General features: G+C 56.7%; 1 protein-coding gene across 1 annotated transcript; it reads left to right on the forward strand.

The window, feature by feature from the left end:
• Positions 1 to 671: 671 nt before the first annotated feature.
• LOC311511923 (calpain-2 catalytic subunit-like) lies at positions 672 to 19,166 on the forward strand (the record flags this gene model as incomplete). Its single annotated transcript, XM_084612871.1, has 13 exons — positions 672 to 798; positions 3,123 to 3,351; positions 4,276 to 4,543; positions 11,241 to 11,310; positions 11,871 to 11,992; positions 13,181 to 13,314; positions 13,699 to 13,867; positions 14,525 to 14,608; positions 15,507 to 15,592; positions 16,376 to 16,450; positions 17,214 to 17,380; positions 17,964 to 18,142; positions 19,047 to 19,166. 13 exons carry the CDS (start codon positions 672 to 674, stop codon positions 19,164 to 19,166), a joined length of 1,830 nt encoding a protein of 609 aa, XP_084468997.1.
• Between the last annotated feature and the right edge of the window lie 366 nt (positions 19,167 to 19,532).

The following is a 19,532-nucleotide window of genomic DNA, read 5'->3' on the forward strand; positions in this document are numbered from 1 at the left end:
TAAACCTGGCAGTAAATCCCATGCAGACAAGAGGCATCCAACAATAACGCCTCACTCATCTATAGTGCCTTCCATCAGTTGAGCTCCAAGTACTTTACGAACAAGGTCGGTAATGTTGTCCCCATTTCACAGGTGGGGAAACTGAGGTTCAGAGTGAGTTCAGTGACTCACACTCTGTTAGCAGACCAGTGACCGAACCTACCTCCCCTGAGTCCCACTCCAGTGGTCTACTCACTGAGCCACGCTGCTTCCCACACAGAGCTACAGGGTGGTCAACCATCCCCTATTAACAACGCAGTCACTTCCTACTAAGCAAAGGAACCTGCTCGCACCTGGCTAGCAACGTCTAATCGCAGGCACTGAAAGCTCCCTGGCACTCCAGGACCATCGCACAGAGCTCAGCGGACGTTGTTTGGAGCAGATGGGGTGGGTGGCGAGCTGACAGAGGGGGTGTACGGAGACACCCGAGCAATTTATTTTTACTGGGCCTGGTTGTACATTTTCCATTAAGTCTCCCCCCTTCCCACCTCTGACGGTTGAGTTTTTGACCAAGGATCTTCGTGGGACAAATCTGCTTCTCTCTGAACCGCCTTGTGCCATAAAACTCGGATGGAAGGCAGAGTCCGGGAAGTGGCTGACAAAATCCAGGAAGCGCGACTTTGCTGGTTCCGATGCCTATGGAGGAGGAGCAAGGAGAACCTGGTGAAGACCTCATGGCAGGAGACGGTGGTAGGAAAGAGACACCGAGGAAAGCCACGGAAGCAGTTGCTTTCTTATTGCAGCAGCCTCATCAGGGAGGTACAGACCCCACAGACCATGTCAAATCTGCTCCGAGGGCAGTCGTCAGTGATGCACGACGTTGTCTGTCTTTGGCCGCAGCCGCATGTGGGATCCTTTAACAGGCCCCAGGTGTGAAAGCAGGCTCTGCATTGACACTGGCCCACTCGAAATCCGTTCACAAGGAACTGGGGGTGGCGTGGCAAATCAAAGCCTGGTACACACGTTGCCGGGTCAGTTACGAGTCTGGTTTCTGGCGTCAGCTGTAGACCATTCTTGGTGCCACAAGAAATCTGGGCTGGACAAATGGGCTCACAGCAGGCGCCCTGATGACAACTCAAGAGCGTGTTTGTCAAAGAGAACTGTCTACAGGGGTAGGCTTGGGTTTGTCCTGATCTTCTCAGCCATTCTGCCTGGAGCATCCTCACGAAGGATGTGTAAAGGAGTGATTTTCTTAACACGGGGAGCAGTGGTGCTGGTGTGGGGTGAATCGTCCCAGTTACGATGCACATGGTTGAGCGCAGTTGTGAGTTGACCAATGTGTCGTGAGACAAATGGAAAGGAAGCAGTAGCTAGATTGCATTAACGAAGATGGATCTTAGTTCCACCTTGGAGCGATGAAGGTGGTTGGATGCTCGCACAGCGACCCGAGCTCAGAGGATGCAATCAAGGGAAGAAGAATTCTGCTTTTTGCAAAAACAGATACTTGTTCTGAAAATTTTCGTTTGGTCAACGCACAAATTAATTTTCTTTTGGGGAAAACCTTTTTATACATCATTTTCTACCCTAAACCTGAAAGCTTTCAGACAAAAAGGCAAAATTTTCCACAGGGGTGAAAAAAAAATTCCAGCCAGGTCTAATTTTTAAATATCCGAAACTGGTCGTCTCAGCAAAAGCTGGAGCAAATGGTCTCTATGAGGAGTCATGGGTTGCACGGCCAGGAGGGACCACTGTGATCTAGTCTGACCTAGGTATAACACAAGCCAGAGAACTGCCCTGAAATAATTCCCAGAGCAGATCTTGTAGTAAAACAGCCAATTTTGATTTCAAAATGGTCAGTGATGGAGAATCCACCATGACCCTTGGTCAATTGTTCCAATGGTTAATGACTCTCACCGTAAAAAGTTCCCACCTTATTTCCGGTCTGAGTTTGTCTCGCTACAACTTCATGTTCGACCTCCCTCTGCTAGATTGTAGAGCCTATCACTGAATATTTGTTCCCCATGTAGGTACTTATAGACTGTGATCAAGTTACCCTTACCCTTCTCTTGGTTAACTTAAACTCAAGGAGCTCAATCCATTTATCACTCCAAGGCAGGTTTTCTCATCCTTTCATCGTTCTCTTGGCTCTTCTCTGACCCCTCTCCAATTCGTCAACATCTTTCTTGTGTTGTGGGCACCAGGACTGGACGCAAGATCCCAGGAGTGGTCACACCAGGGCCAAATACAGAGGGAAAAAAACCTCTCTGTTCTTACTCGAGATTCCCCTGTTGATGCATCATCTCAGGGTGGCATTAGCCCTTATGGCCCCGGTGTCACACCAGGAGCTCATGTTTGGCTGATTGTCCACCAAATCTCTGTCAGAGTCCCTGCTTCCCACAATAGCCCCCCCCCCGTCCCCGCATCCCGTACGCATGGCCTGCATTTTTTGTTCCTAGATGTATTGACATGCAGCTGTGTTAAAACACTGCAGGAATCGCAGGGGTCAGGAAACTAGCCCAGTTCTACCCACAGGTGGAGAGCAGCACTTGAACAAGGGCTTTCAACAGTCCCTCCTCCACGAGGCCAATAGCCACTATAAACAGCCACTATCTGAGTTGCCCCCCTGGAACTGAACCAGCAACTTCCAGAGCTAAGGCTTGGAATCATAGACTATCAGGGTTGGAAGGGACCTCAAGAAGTGTCTAGTCCAACCCCCTGCTCAAAGCAGGACCAACCCCAACTAAATCATCCCAGCCAGGGCTTTGTCAAGCCGGGCCTTAAAAACCTCTAAGGAAGGAGATTCCACCACCTCCCTAGGGAACCCATTCCAGTGCTTCACCACCCTCCTAGTGAAATAGTGTTTCCTAATATCCAACCTAGACCTCCCCCGCTGCAACTTGTGACCATTGATTCCTTGGTTGCTAGGTGCTGGATTGCGATATCGGAGCACGTGGGGGTCAGCCAGGACTCCTGGGCACCCCCCGTGGGGAAACTACCCAGAACAAAGCAAAATGGAACCAATCGCTCCAAGGGTTTCGGCTCCGGGGACCACGGTTCTAGACCTGCAGGGTCCAGGAACCGGGTCGGAACCCTCGCCGTAGCGGGGAGCCCCCCTCCCAGCCTCCCGTGTCCGTGCCTGCCAGAGCAGCCCGGTGCGCGTCTGCGGCGAGGCCGCGTAGCTAGTGAGGGAGTTCGGTTATTTCCTCCATTCGAGGAGCTGGAGGCCGGGAGGGACCAGCAGCTGCTGTCTAATGCAGGCCGCCGGGCTGCACTTGGCTCCCGTCTCGAGCCCAGGCACTCGTGCTGTGTCGTGAGCACAGGCAAAGCAAACCTAGCGGGCGTCAGCATCACTCCAGCCTGCTCCAGCGCATGGTAGGGCTGGCACAGGCCAAGGGTCCTGGCTGGGACTCCTCCTCCATTGAGATCACACACATAGGCAACATGGGCCTGACAACGCCTTGTTTTATGAGCTCAACAGCAAAGATTGCCCCAGCCCCCTACATCATCAGATATGTTCCAGATAAGGAATTAATCCTTTTATATCTTGAGCCAAAATTTACAGACCGTGTGTGTGTGTGTGGGTGTTTTCATTTATTTCAGTGGGCTTTTGAGGGGGTGGGGCTGAGGGCCAGGACTCCTGGGTTCTATGCCTGGGTCTGAGAGGGGAGTGGGCTCTAGTGGCTAGAGCGGGGGGGGCTGGGAGCCAGGACTCCTGGGTTCTATGCCTGGGTCTGAGAGGGGAGTGGGCTCTAGTGGCTAGAGCAGGGGGGGGCTGGGAGCCAGGACTCCTGGGTTCTATGCCTGGGTCTGCGTTGGGCGTGGGACTGATTTCCCTGTGATTTGGGGGCGCTCAGCTCCCACAAAACAGTGGGCACTGGCAGTGAGTGGCGCCTAGACACAGACCAAAGAGCCTTACTTTAGGCATTCGGCTCTGAACACTTTGGCCCTTTTGCACATTGCCGGTGGATGGGGAAAGTGAAGTCCAGAGAAGAGACGTGTCAATGGAACCCCGGAGTCCTGCGCTTCTGCCCTCCCCTGCTCTAACCACTAGTCCAGCCTTCCCTCCCCTCCACCACTCAACACCCAAACCAACAGTCAAATAGGACACGGGAGGCCTCGTGACAGCCCATCTGCCCCGGGCAGGATGGGACCAACCCCCAGCCCCGCAAAGAGTCAACAGCGGCCATCCTGCCCGGGGACTCAGATCAATAACCAGCTTCCTCCCGGTGACTGTTGACAAAGGCTGATAAATATCAGCCCAGGACTGGGTTTCACTCAGACACGCCCATGTGACAGTACAAGTGCCTGGTGCAGTGCCGGGCTGGCGCGGCCCAGCATGGCTTCCCCGGGGATCACCGTCCGCCTCATCGGCGACCCCAGCGCGGGGCCCCCCCAGGCCGCCCCACACTGGGGGCAGTGGTACCAGGAGCTCAAGAGGCAATGTCTGCAGCGGCGAAGCCTCTTCACCGACCCGCTCTTCGACGCCGTCCCCAGCTCGCTTGGATACTGGCAATTCGGACGTGGGTCTGAGAATATCCAGGGGCTGGAGTGGAAGAGGCCCCAGGTAGGTCAGACGCTTTCGCAGCCAGCCAGCGCTCCCTGCAGGCAGGGCGCCGGGGTCCCCCTGCCACTGGCCCCCTCCCTGAGGAGAGGCAAGATGTGAATCCCCACGAGTCTCCCGAGGATGGGAGGATGCCGCACTGCTGCCTCTGTGGGGTCAGGAAGCAAAGGGAGCCAGGTGCAGTGGGTGGTGTTGTTAGCGCCTAGTCTCCCCGGCCGAGATCAGGGCCCTGTCACGCCGGGCGCTGCCCAGACCCCGGCTGAGATCAGGGCCCCATCGCGCCGGGCGCTGCCCAGACCCCAGCCGAGATCAGGGCCCCGTCGCGCCGGGCACTGCCCAGACCCCGGCTGAGATCAGGGCCCCGTCGCGCCGGATGCTGCTGTCACGGAGTCCCCGGGCGATGCTCTGGAACTGCTCCCCATGAAGCCAGGCAGGACTCTGGGGCAGTCGCCTTCCTGTGAGCAGCCTGTCTTCAGGACACAAAGCTCACCCGGCTTCCACCTTCCTGGGTCTGACCTCGGAGCATTCAGCATCCTCTGCCCCTCCGTGCGCTTCCCCCCAGCGAGTCCACTCAGGTGGGGCTCCTGGGGAAGCCAGAGGGTCCTGCACCCCAACTCCGCAGTCAGACGTGACTCTCAGCCAGCCAGTAAAACAGAAGGTTTATTAGACGACAGGAACATGGTCTAAAACAGAGCTTGCAGGTGCAGAGAACGGGACCCCTCAGCTGGGTCCATTTTGGGGGGCAGTGAGCCAGACAACCACGTCTGCACTTCACTCCATGTCTCCAGCCAGCCCACAACTGAAACTCCCTCCAGCCCCTCCTCCTCTGGGCTTTGTCCCTTTCCTGGGCCAGGAGGTCACCTGATTCCTTTGTTCTCCAACCCTTTAGCTCTCACCTTGCAGGGGGGAAGGACCCAGGCCATCAGTGGCCAGGACACAGGGCGTCGGTCATTCTCTGTGTCCAGACCCTGCACACAACTGCCCTCTAGGGCTCTGCAGTGATCATATACCCTCATCCCTCCACCTAGATACTTAAGAACTGCACAGGGGAAACTGAGGCACCCCCACACTATTCAGAGAAACCATTAAGTACAGTCCCCCTTCGTCACATCTCTCCCCCCTTCGAGATAGAATTGAGCAGGGTCACTTTAGCCAGTGACCTAGGGAAGTTCAAAGCCACCAATGTTCCCATGGATGCCCCAGCATCTCTCCCATTCCTTGGTAGGAGTTACACCAGGCCCTTCCAGTTTCACGCCCTCCCTTAGGTCGGGGGTGGTTGATAGCACTCGCAGGCCGCATGTGGGAAGGTTTATGCGGGGTTTATGTGGCCTGTGCCCTTTGGCCACCCCAAAACACCAGGGGGTCAAACTGGGATTGGGTCTTCTCCCCAGCAAGCTGGCCAAACACAGCCACTTGGTTATCGGACTGTTTAACTTTCTTAACAGCTTTCACTTCATCTGAGACCTTCTCAAAGCTATCCACACTGGATCTTTCAACAGGAAAGTCAGTGGATCCATTTACAACAGAAAATTTCTGGTTGTTAGGAACTGAAGCTTTCTTGATTAAATCACTTTCACACCCTTCAGTTGCAGTAAACTGCTTGCAAAGACTCCATGAGGATTCCTTTCCCTAGGGCTTTTCTATGCAACAATTCACCCCCACAGAAATTCTGCTCTTACCCTCTTCACCTAGGGCTTGCTCTAGAGGAACACTTTCCTGAGCAACAACAGACTCTTTCTTGGTCTCCCTTACACCCAGAATCATCTCTGGCCCATCAGGCGGATTCCTACACAGTCCCCTTTCAGGCAAACTCACAGACTTCCTAGATTAAAGGTCAGAAGCCTTCTCCTTCCCTTTGCCACACACAAGTTCAGGAATCTTTTCCTTCTTGCTACAGGTTTCCACACCCTCAGTAGGTAACACAATCAAATCACCTTCAGACTCTCCTTGTGCCCTGGCTAGGATCTCACCCTGATTAGACAGAGTTGCAACACCCTTTCCCAACAACACACTAGCAACAGGCAAAATACAAGCACCAGAATTGTCTGGGCTCTGGGATTTTGCTAGGACACTAACTGGATGCGACCTAGTTACAGGGCCATTCTCCCGAGCAGACACAAACTTAGGACCCTTCCCTTCCTGGGCTTTAGCTGAATCCAGAACCAACTCTGAGACAACTGCACGACCCTCAACCGTCACAGGCTGAAAGGCCCCTTCTGTCTGCTCCACAGACAAAGAAGAGCCGGACACACTTTCTCCTCTCCCAGACACACAGCTTGGGATCTCTTTCCCCTGGTCCCAGCACACAAGGCTGGTCACAGACAACTGCTTGGAGATCAGGGTAGCTCCCTCCATAGGCAAGTCAATACCCCTGACAGACACAGACACGTTTCCTTCACTGTCACAATTCTCCACCCAGCTAACAGGTAAGGTCCAGGGACACTCATCTTCCACTCTCCTCACCTTCCCACCCTGCTGACTAGACACAGCCATCAGCTCACAAGGCTGCCTAGGCTCAGCCAGACTTTCCTTACCCAGCACCTTGCCCCTCCCCACAGATCCCCTGCCCTGCCTGTGTCTCCCCCCACTCAGCTGGGGTCTCAGCTCCCCCCGTGCTCAGGGCTGCCCTTGCTGTCCCAGTGGGGGCAGGCAGCGAGCTCGCTGCTTTCCTCACTGCATCAGAGCCAGCCTGAGCCCCCCTCTCCGGTGTGCAAGGCGGGGGGGGGGGAGCATCTCTCTGTCCCACCCAGCCCCAGGGGTCTGGTTACAGGCAGGCAGATAGCCTGAGCCTACAGCTCCTCCCCGCTGCTAGCCCAGGTCATCTGCATTTTCACTGACCATTTCCCTCTCCACCTGATCGGTTCCCTGGATTCAAATTCAAATCCTTGGCCGTTACAGGAGCAGGGCCTGGATCCTGTCCCAAAGAGACACAGTCACCCCACAAAATGGGGCTCGCAGCCGATATCCTGGAGAACCCCAACAACCAGCCAGCCCCACCCTTCCTGGGTCTGCACAGGGATCTGGGCCATAGGCAGGGCGAGGGGCTTCGTCCCTGGGACCCTCACACAGCCCCTCCGCATCTAAGGCTGCACCACCCTGGGCCTGACAACAGTTCTCTTTTTTCCAGGATCTCGCCACCCCAGGAATGTCTCCCCATTGACCGTCACCTTCCTCTCCCACTGGGGGTCCGAGGGGCCTGGCCCCAGGAGACTCCACACAGACATATAGGCCGGGGCCAGGAGTGGGAGCCTGTCCACCTCCCCACCCATCTGGCTGACGGAGTCTATGGCCTTGGGACCCAGCAAGGGAGCTAGACACCGGGGCTTTTCCGCAGGGTCCCCCTGGTTCAAATCACTAGCCTGCTCAAAGGCAGTGAGGTGGGCATCCCCCCCTCCTTAACTAGGGGCAGCAATTTAGTCCCGAGGTTCCCTGCGGAACTGGCCCCCCGGGGTCTATCCCCACTCACCCCGGGGAGGTCCCCTAGGCCTCTCCGCTCCCCCATCGCCAGTTCATGCTGCCGCTGCTTCTGCAGCTCTTTCTCGGGCTCTCGCTGTCTCCCACGGTCCTCTGGCTCTCTCGGACTCAGCTCCAATCCCGTCCGTCTCGATCCCCCGATGGGGAACCCGATCGTGAAGAGCCCCGTCTGGTTGGGGACAGTAGTCTTGGGGATGCCTGGCTCCCACTCCAGCTGCTCCCAGATCCTGCTATAGCCCCATTTGGGGTCAGGAATCTGTTCCTTAGAGCCGTCATCCTCCTCCAGCTGCACGATGAACTGTGCTTTGGTGAACTTCCCAATGCTCAACCCTCCCTTTCTGCACAGGGTTACAGTGTCCTTCTTAAGGAGACGGTGACAGGCCATCACGCCGCTCCTCCCAAGTTGTGGACTCACAGGCCTGTGTGCTCTCAGCTCCCCACGGTTTCCAGGGAGAACCCCTCGTGTGGCAGCCCTTCTCGAGGTCACTACCTCTCTGCCAGGGTCGAGTGGCAGACTCCTCCACCCCTTCGACCACTCTCTGCAATCCCCCGCTCGCTGCAATCCCCCGGGGAACCCTGTTACTGCAAAAGTCCTTCTCTCTCCCAGGGCCAAGCCGCAGGCTCCTCCGCCCCTGAAACTGCTCACCGCAGTCCCCAGGGGGACCCCATTACTGCACAGTCCTTCTCGCTGGTCACACACTCCCAGGGGTTAACCGCCCCCCGAAACCGCTCCTCTCCTCTTCAGCACGCCTGGTCCTCATCAATCCCCCTTCGTTTTACTGCTTCCCAGTCACTTATTGCAGGAAGCGCCATCCATGGGGTGCAGTACATCTCACTTCTGCCACCAGTTGTCACGGAGTTTGCGGGCAATGCTCTGGAACTGCTCCCCATGAAGCCAGGCAGGACTCTGGGGCAGTCGCCTTCCTGTGAGCAGCCTGTCTGCAGGACACACAGCTCACCCGGCTTCCACCTTCCTGGGTCTGACCTTGGAGCATTCAGCCTCCTCTGCCCCTCCAGGCGCTTCCCCCAGCGAGTCCGCCCAGGCAGGGTCCTGGGGAAGCCAGAGGGTCCTGCCCCCCAACTTCGCAGTCAGACGGGACTCTCAGCCAGCCAGTAAAACAGAAGGTTTATTAGACGACAGGAACATGGTCTAACACAGAGCTTGCAGGTCCAGAGAACAGGACCCCTCAGCTGGGTCCATTTTGGGGGGCAGTGAGCCAGACAACCACATCTGCCCTTCACTCCATGTCTCCAGCCAGCCCACAACTGAAACTCCCTCCAGCCCCTCCTCCTCTGGGCTTTGTCCCTTTTCCCGGGCCAGGAGGTCACCTGATTCCTTTGTTCTCCAACCCTTTAGCTCTCACCTTGCAGGGGGGAAGGGCCCAGGCCATCAGTGGCCAGGAAACAGGGTGTCGGCCATTCTCTGTGTCCAGACCCCTGCACACACCTGCCCTCTAGGGCTCTGCAATGATCATACACCCTCATCCCACCACCTAAATACTTAAGAACTGCACAGGGGAAACTGAGGCACCCCCACACTATTCAGAGGAACCATTAAGAACAGTCCCCCTTCGTCACAGCTGCCCAGACCCCGACTGAGATCAGGGCCCCGTCACACCGGCCGCTGCCCAGACCCCGACCGAGATCAGGGCCCCGTTGTGACGGGCGCTGACCAGACGCCCACCGAGACCAGGGCCCCGTCACGCCGGGCGCTGCCCAGACCCCAACTAAGATCAGGGCCCTGTCGCACCAGGTGTAGACACACCAAGTGAGAGAGTCCCCACATCTAAGCTGAGCAAGGTTAGTCTTGTGGTTAAGACACTGGATGTGGACTCAGGAGATAGGGTTCAAATCCTGGTTAACTGCCTCCGGCATGTCCTTGGACAAGTTACTGCATCTCTCTGGGCCTCAGTTTCCCTAGCTCCAAAATGGATCCCTAGGAGCTAGTGCAATAAGTAACCACAGCGTCTCGTTCATCGGGAATTGGGACGGCAGAGGGGTGGCTGCAGCAGCCCTGGGCACAAACAAAGCTGTCACTTAACAGGGCAAGAATGCAAGTCTCTAATTAAGAAGGTGACTTGTTTTCTTCGCCTGGAGCTCTCTTCTCAGTCCCTGTTGCAGTATAGGCAGAAGTGTAGCTTCTAGGTTGTTTGCTTTACGATTAGCCAAATGAGAAGTGATTTGTTTCACTAATCAGAAACCGGAGTCGGGCAGAGGTTAGGCTGCCTATTCTTCCTGTACCCAGGTGTGTCTCGCAGTGAGCACTGATCATGAGCTCACAAGCGCTCCGACTGCTTGAGGCAGGCTCTCACACCATTGTCAAAGGGATCCCAGTACCGAATTGAGTCCAGACCAGGGCTTGAGTTCCACGCAAGATGCGCTGGCAACGATTTGGCCTGGGATGGTGGAAATCTTGCAAGCTCAGCTGCAAATGGGAAATTTCCCATCAGCTGGAATGGATGAAAGGTCCTGAGACCGGCCTAATGCCCCCCCGCCCTCCACATCCCATCTCTACTGCGCCCCCACAAGAGTGGCAAGTCGTTTGTGGCTGAAGCTACGGTTGCTAGTGAAGAATGCACTGTAAACAGAGGGATGGGAACAGGGCTAGATAGCTTTCAGATGAGAACACTCAACATCTGTAGTGTTGCCCCTTCTTCTGCCGCTAGTATCCTACTACTGACACCACTGTTGCCCCTGTGCTGAATGGCAGCAGGTGTCTGGAGCCCGGCAGTTTGGCTTCCCATTGCAGGAGAAATCACTGATGTGGAGTGTGTGTCTATTCTAGGTGTAACTTGCTTTATTTACATCCATGCCCCAGTCTTGATGTGAGATGGTCAAACAGCATGCAGGGTGATACCTTGTCCTGGGAATCATAGACCAACACCAAAGCTCAAGGAGCAACTCTGCCTCAGGAACGGACACTCAACAGTGTGAAAGGCAGAGCGCAAACTACCTGGCTACTCTCCCAGCTCCCTCTCTCCCCAAGCTGCCGCTACACAAAACCCTTGTGCAAACCCCAAACTACACAGCATGTCTGCATGAGACTCAAACCCTGCTCACACACTCAGAACTCGGAAGACTTCGTGTAACAGCGCCACCTGGTGACGCCTGCCCTCGCGGTATAAAAAAATGACAGTCAACCATTCATTCCCCTCCTGCTGTAGAATATCCGTGCTGGACTCTGCTCCTCAAGCCAGAAAGCTCCCTTCTCTATTCTGTCTTGCAGGAAATCTGCAGGTCCCCAAAGTTCGTAGAAGAGGAAATGAGCCGGACTGATGTCAAACAGGGCCAGCTGGGTAAGCACCTTCTCCTCCCCTTCTGAGCGCCCTGCACGTGGTTTCATCTTCCACCTTCGACAATGCGCAAAGAGGTGGGCTGCAAACTTAGCCCTGCTGACAGAGCCCTCACGCCACACGTGGGCAGTAGCTGCACACTCACAACTGCTGTGCCTTTCCTGTTGGCCCGGAGTGGCACACGTGGGGGACAGCCCTGCTCTCCAGTGGCTAACCCACGTACAGACACAAGAGAGAATTTCCCTGCAGTTTCCTGCCACTGCCAGGACAAATCTTACTGAATTAAACTACATTCAATATGGTTTAACATAAGCACCTTAGGAGCTCATTGCATTAGAAATGCCAGCATTTGTGTGTTATTGCAACAGATTAATGCAAACCTTGGAAAGTGTGAAGAGCTTCCAGGGAAACAGCTTGCTAACTAGGTGAACAGAGTTCTGTGGGATGCGAGTCCGTCTCCGAGCCAGCGCAGCTGGTTTAGCTGAAGCTGTTAGCACCAAAGGTCGTGGGTTCAAATGATCCAGTGCAACAGAACAGTCCCAATCCGCTCACCCCTCCAACAGGCAACTGCTGGTTCCTGGCTGCAGCTGCGTCTCTCACCCTCTACCCACGGCTCATGCAGAGGGTGGTACCCAGAGAGCAAAGCTTTGCACGAGAGGACTATGCTGGCATCTTCCATTTCCAGGTGGGTTGCCCGACCTGCGGGACCAAAAGGGGGCTGGTCAGAGGAGCTGGCGGATGGTGGTAGACAGAGGGGGTATTTCCCCACCTGGCCGGGGGGGGAGGTGGGGTGGCTAGGGCAGTTGCAGGATCGTAGCCTAGGCTGTGCATTAGGAGTGAAAGGGAGCCTTTACTTCAGGGTTGGCACATTGCGGGGCCCCAGGTGCCAATGCATTAGGTGCTGTCCAACCTCAACGCAGAAAGACCAAACGGACGAAGGGTCCGATTGTCAGAAGCGAGAGGCACCCACAGCTCAGCCCTGGCCACTTTCCGCACCTCTTGCGTTCTGCTCCATGTCACTCCTTATGCTGTCATGGAAATCTCTCGCTCAGGATGTGCTGTTCACCTTCTCCTAGCCCCTAGTCTCCAACTCCTCCCCCCCAATTGTTTCCAATCTCCCCTAAGTAGCAAGCAGGGTCATTCAGGTTGAGCTCCCAAGCATGCGATGTCCCAGCAAACCAGTGTCCCCTGCCCCCGCCACCCAAAGCATCAATCGGGACTAAGCCAAAACCTTGGCTCTGAACAACCTCAGACGCATGGGGAATTTGGCTCAGAACTTCATGGCACTGACCAGTGGTGCTCTGTGCTGGAGACTTTCCAATATGAGGGTGCTGCTGTGGGGCCGATCCCGGATTGAGGGCCTGACCAAAATTTTTCCACCAAATGCCCGAAAACCTGAAATATTTTGATTTAAAAAATTGCCACCATGGTGCCTCATGGGAATTGTAGTTCCAGGGTCTCATGTGCCTGTTCTCCTGCATGGCCAGGGCTCCCAGGTTTGGACTACATCTCCCAGGATGCATCACCATCTTGCCTCTTCGAGGGCGTGTTTCATAGGCCTCCCTGGCCATGGGGCATCATGGGAGATGTAGTCCAACCAGGGGGATTGGCCCATAGAGGAGACTAGGAACACAAGCTGACTGAACAACTCCTCCCATAAGGCACCAGAGTGGCACTGTTGAATGGAAAGGCTTCAGTTCAGTGTTTCTCAACCTTTTGGATACCAGGGACTGGCTTCTGCCTTCCTAAACTGGATCAGGGAGATCTCAGGGACCAACACTATTAGGCTTAATAGTGGAGTCACTGACGGAAACGTGTTGGCCTTTGGGTCCGGTAGCAGCATGTACTGTGCTAATGGGTTCTTACTCTCCAGTTCTGGCAGTACGGGCAGTGGGTGGATGTGGTGGTTGACGACCGGCTGCCTGTGAAGAACGGAGAACTGGTCTTCGTGCGCTCCTGCCAGAGCAATGAATTCTGGATGCCCCTACTGGAGAAAGCCTATGCCAAGTGAGTTGGCTCATCCCTGCCCTACAGCCGGGTAGCTTTGCCCCCAGCCTTGCATTGCCATGAGGCTACGTAGCTGAGGAACAAAGCAATCCTTGGTACTGATGTCGCACTGGCTGGCCAGAGAACTCAGAGAGCCGAGAAAAGGGGGAAAGGTTCATTTTCCCAAGTTGACAGTGGGGGAAACTGAGGCACAGAGCCTGTCCAAAACCACACAGTCACTGGCATAGGCCCCAGGAGTCCTGAGTCCCAACCCCCCCTGCTCTAATCCACCAGACCCCACTCTCCACCTGCAGCTGGGCACAGAACCCAGGAGTCCTGCCTCCCAATCCTGCATGCTCCCTTTCTGTTTCCCCTTCCCACTCACTGCCCCAATATCTGTTTCAGGCTCAATGGCTCTTACGAGGCCATGAACGGTGGGTACATGAACGAGGCCTTTGTGGACTTCACGGGCGGGGTCGGCGAAAGCTACCAGCTCAAGATGCCCAACCCAGAGCTCTTCAAGGTTATCCGCGTGGCCCTCAGGAAGAGGTCTCTGATGGGGGCACACATCAAGGTGAGTGTAGGGAGAATCTCTCCTCTCAGCAGCTGATGTAATGCTGGGCCCCCGGTGGAGCACCAGGAGCAAAACTTGAACCCAGGACCTTGGGATCTTAACCAGCTCCTGGCATGTGTGAGGGTTGCACTTCTCCTGTGTGGTTCTGGCTCCTTCTAGTGGTGGCTGGGCCACACAGCTGTTTAGGAGCCTACTATGATGTTGGCTACCAGACCTACACAGACCCTGACCGAAATCAAGGCTCCCGTTGTGCCAGGTGCTGCAGATACCAGCCAAGATCAGGGCCCCGTCGGGGCCGGGCGCTGCCCAGCCCCTGGCCGAGATCAGGGCCCCCCATTATGCTAGGTTCTGTAAAATGCAGAGTCCAAAGAGCTGACGTTCTACAGACAAGACAACAGGCAGGATGGGGAATGACCCAGCTGAGTAGCAGAGGTGGGAGCAACACCCTGCGCTCTGAGGGTCCCAGTGCACAATCCTACCCACCAGCCCGTGCTGCTTGCGGTTCTAACCCGGCTGGGTTTGGCACACACCGGGGGCGCTTGGCGGGAGTGGGCGTAGCAGGCACGGCAAGGGGACCCCAAGTCTCTCAGCGGAGTACCTTGCCGTAGCGTAGGCAAAGCCTGATTGGGGGGGGGGTGTTTCTTCCCTCTCCCCTAGATCTCCCAGAAAGAGGACATGGAGGGACTCATGCCAGAGGGGCTGGTGAAGGGACACGCCTACTCCATAACGGCTGCTCGCAAGGTGGGCCCGTAGCCACCCCTCCTTCCACTGGCTGAGGGAGCACAGAACGTAGTGCCGGGTGGCGCTCGGGGATTCTGGGGGCAGAGACACAGCCTGGTTAGCTCTGTGAAGCGTATCGCAGGAGCCCCCAAAGGCCCCCAACGAGATCAGAGCCCCATCGTGCCAGGTGCTGCACAGACAATCCCTGCCGCAGTGGGGTTCCACTGTAAACCAGGGAGCCGGCCTGGCCCGCTGCGTCGTCTTCTTTGGGTGGCCACCCCCGGCAGGTGATCAGGCAGTGCAGCGGGGAGATATCCTGGGGGGCTCCCCGCCTGCATGTGGATGTGCAGGTCACATGATACTTTGGTGAGAGCCAACGGGCTGGAGGGGGAGCTGGGCCCAGCCTGCACGACAGGACCTGCTGCTGCGGGGTGGGTTTGCTAACTGCCCCCTGCCAGGGCATCCCACCCCTGCCCCCGTGACAGGCTGTCAGGACTCAATCCCCCCCCCCAAAGGATTTTAGTACATATTGTCTCCCTCTGCTACCTTCCAGTTGCCCATCACTGATCTAACTAGCCCACAAAATTCCCATTATACAAATGGGGAAACTGAGGCCAGGGGAGCTCCAGGCAAGCGCCTCAACCATCCTTCGATAATTACCACATCACCGTAGCACCTGGGAGCCTTTCACAGCGCAGAGCCCCACAGCGCTAGGCGCTGTACAAACAGAGAACAGAAAGACAGACTGGGGTACCGGCAACGAATAACACAAGGGTTGACAGGTAGACACAGACAGGGCCCAAGGAAACAATGAGCCATGACTGGTCAGCGTGATGGGCCGGGCAGGGTCCCAGCAACCTTCCTGAATGCCGACCACATGCCACGATTCAAGCCTGTTTCCCCGTGTGCCTTTGTACAGCTGGATCACAGGGGCAAGAAGTTAAAGCTGCTGCGGCTGAGGAACCCCTGGGGAAAGGTGGAGTGGAACGGCCGGTGGAGCGACCAGTGAGTGTGGGGCAAAGAGTGGGGTGGACCCGAGGGGCACACCAGAGTTTTAATGAGGAACACGACAGTGTTCTGACAACTGCTTGCAACATACATCACCCCCAGGCTGTGTTACTTTATGGGTGAGCAGCGATTACACCCAGGGTCTCTGCACTAGGAAACACAAGCCTTCCCAGCCTGAGCTAACAGACCCAGCTCCGTTAGCTTAGTTTCCCGTGCTCACTAGCTCGTCACCCCTCTGCAAGCAGCAGCGTACGGGGCGTTGGGGGGCTAGTTTCCCACTGGAAGAGAAATCAGGGATGTGGCATCAGGGAATGTTCTCAGTACAACTTATTTATTGACACTAGACATGCCAGTCCTGGAGCAAGGCTGGTCCCACGCGGCACTCAGGTGAGCCCCTCGTTCAGGGATCTCAGCCCCACCACGCGGTTCCCGGCTCCACCCCCAAAAGCTGACTTGAGTGAGGGTGGAGCGCAAACTCCCCGGCTGTTTGCCAGAGGGCCTCAAAATGAAATTAATGTCAACGCGGTGTTTCTTCAAAGACTGAACCCTTGCTCACACACGAAGAACTTGTAAGGCTGTGTGAAACCTGGTGACTCCCCCCATCACAACTACATGCCTGGAGTGGGACTCTGCATCTCAAAGCACAAGCCTCAGCTGCCAGAGCTAAAGGACCTGAGCCAGTAACTCTGGGGCAGGTGCAGGGTCTATATGGCCCAGACACTGGGTGGCAGAGTCCCGGGTAGCACATCTAACCCCTGCACCCTTCTCCTCTCTGCTTAGCTCCTCGCTGTGGGCAGGGCTGGATCCCCAGCTCCAGAAGAGCCTACAAGTGAGAAAGGAAGACGGGGAATTCTGGTAAGAGACCCAGCCCCACACACAACAAAGGGGACTATTTGGGGGAGCTGATACCGGGGTAGGAAAGGGCAGCGCAGGGCATGTCAAGTATGACAGGCGGCGCTGTTTCGCATTACTAGTGTTATTACCAGTAGCATTATGGTAGTGCCCAGGCCTCCGACCGAGATTGAGGTCTCTGTTATGCCAGGCGCTGCACAGACCCTGACAAAGATCGGGGCCCTATTGTGCTGGGTGCTGCAAGGACCCTGATCAAGAACAAGGGCCCCGTTGTGCCAGGTGCTGCACAGACCCCAACTTTGATCAGCGCCCGCTTTGTGCTGGGAGCTGCCTCAGAGAAGTTACAGTTGAAATAAACAAACGTTGGGAGGGGAAACTGAGGCACAGGGAGGGGACGCGCCTGGCACAAGATCACCCAGCAGGTCAGTGGCAGGGCTCGGAATAGAACCCAGGTCTTGGGGCTCCCTGTCTGGTGCCCTGGCCTGCTAGATGGAATCCCTGCTATTGCACAGGGATGCAGTAAAGAGACAGGCTAGGCCACGTGTGAGTCTCTACAAGCGTGGGGAGAGAATGGGGCCCAGTCCCCAGCTGGTGTGTAAACTGGTGCAGCTCCACTGGAGTGGACAGGACTGAACCGATTTCTGCCAGCTGGGGAGCTGGGCCGCTGGATCCTGCTCAGAGCCAGGTGCTCCAGGGCTTCCTGACAGACCAGTACTAGATTGTGTCTGCACCTCCCTGCTCTCTCTCTGTCTGTCTCAACGGACAGGATGCAAATGGACGAGTTCCTGCGGTACTTTGACGGCCTGGAGATCTGCAGCCTGACTCCAGACTTGCTGGAAGAGGAGAAGGAGGTCGCCTGGAACGTTCACTCCTTCCAGGGGCGCTGGAGCATCGGCTATACCGCCGGCGGGTGCAGGAGCTCGGGCCTTCGAGGTAAAGGCCTCTGCCCGAAGGAGGAGTGGGGAGAGGGACTGGCTCATGAGCCCTCTCATGGTTAGGTCAGGGTGAACAAAGGCTGCTGATCCTCAGCCTGAGCCCCACAGCTTGTCCCCACTGAGAAACCCCCCTGAGACGGAGCACAGAGAGAACTCAACATGTCAGCTGGCCCTGGAATTACAGGGGGCTGCGGGTCGGGATTGAGGGGCTGCAGCAGATCCGGGGGGGGGTGGGGGTGGGGCAGGGCACAAGGAGCCCCTGAAGGAGCCAAGCGGCTGTGTATGGCGGGGGGGCCTGCCGGCTGGTGCACACAGGGGCCTTAGGGGCAGAACCTGGGATGGGGTTGGGGGATCAATGACTAGGCAGATCCACAGGGCCTTTTCCACCCACAGCCCCCCACATGGGCTGGGGGGAGTGGATGCAGCAGGGGGGGGCTGTTGCATGCTGAAGCAATTGCAGGGATTCCTAGGGGTGGGGGAGGTTCTTTGCCCCCCCCAAAGCATAAAGAGCAATGTCACCTCCCCCTCTCCCCCTTTCCCCCGACGCCGATGCTGAGACTGAACTGGCCTCGCCCCCTCAGACAACTTCTGGATGAACCCCCAGTACAATGTCCGCCTGCTGGAGGCGGATGAGTCCAACCTGCGGAAGCAGCGCTTGGACCCCAGCTGCACCCTGCTGGTCTCCCTGATGCAGAAGGACCGGCGCCAGGGCAGGAAGAGGGGAAAGGACTTTCTGCCCATTGGCTTTGAGATCCTGAAGGTAAGGGCTGACCCCGGGAAGTGTAAGGGGCCCCGCTCCGCCCTGGGGTCAGCTGGAGCACCTCCCACTGAGCTCACTGGCCCAATACACCAACCCTTCTCTGCCCACCCAGCGGGCTCCATCTAGCTCCTTGCTGGGGCGTCCTCGCCCACGGAGAGTGACAGCCCCAAGGGGGTGCCAGCGGCTATGCTACCCGCCCCTGGCCAAGGGGCTTGGGGCAATTGTCCCGCAGCGCTTGGATTTGCAGTGACAGCCAAGGGTGAGACCCTGGCCCCCTTAAATCCAGAGGCAAATAATCCCCCCAGAAGAGTCAACCCTGGGACTGGGGTCAGGGGCGAGGAAGGTGGTATTAGCAAGGGGGATTTTGGGTGCTGGGAAGTGGGACAGGTCAAAGAGGAGTGAGACGCCCCAACTGAGGTCAAGGCCCCCTCATGCTGGGCGCTGCCTGGAACCCCACCAAGATCGGGGTGCCTGTTGCACCAGGTGCTGCGCAGAAGTCAAGCGAGACAGCCCCTGAATAGACGGAGGAAGGAGCGTTCTCCTCCATGCGACAGGCGGGGAAGGGAGGCCCAGAGAGACGCGAACTGACCCCCAGTCTCCTGCCTTCACCACAAGGCTGCGGCAGCCTCTTACGGCTTCCTTGAGAAGCCCCGGGCAGGGCAGGGTGGTGCTGTAAGGAAGCTGCCTGCTCCAGTCAGCGGGAATGGAGCAGGTTCTGCATCCTGCTGGGAACCCCGATGCTCCTCGTGAGTGACGCTGTAGGGACATGGTGTGCGCAGCCCCCTGTCAGAGCCTGCTCTGTGTCCCAGCGGAGGGAGCAGAAGAGCCCTGGGGAGGGAGGGGAGGACCACAGAGACCACCAGGGTTTCTTGCTCAGTCGCTCTCTGCTGTTTTTCTCTTACAGATGCCCAAGGAGGTAACTAGCGAGAGAGAGAAGCTGGGCTTTCCATCAGCCCTGGCTCTCCGTGCATGGGCCAGACTTTCATCCCAGCTTGTGGCCAGGCGGTTGATTCGCAGAGGTTAAAACACGGGGATGCTGGTGGGGACGGCTCAGAGAGCAGCTTGGGCCATGTTGGGAACTGCGGGAAAGATCAATGAATGGGATCTAAAAGGAGTGAACAGAGCCAGATCCCCGGGTGGTATAAATTGGCGTTGTTCCTTTGGGTGCTGTCAATGGGGCCAGATCGCCAGCCCATCTAAACGGGTGTCACTCCATTGGCTTCCCTGGAACGCAGCTGGTTTGAACTGGCTAGGAGGCAAGCAAACCCAATACCTCTGCAACAACTGGAGCCCGCCCCAGCAGACTACAAGCCCAGTCACTGACCAAGTTCCACACTGACTGGCCCAGACCCTCAGAGTTATTTCGGCACCCAACTCCCACTGATTTCAG

Source organism: Lepidochelys olivacea (genome assembly GCF_965140295.1).
Source record: "Lepidochelys olivacea isolate rLepOli2 genome assembly, chromosome: 23".
Lineage (NCBI taxonomy): Eukaryota > Metazoa > Chordata > Testudines > Cheloniidae > Lepidochelys > Lepidochelys olivacea.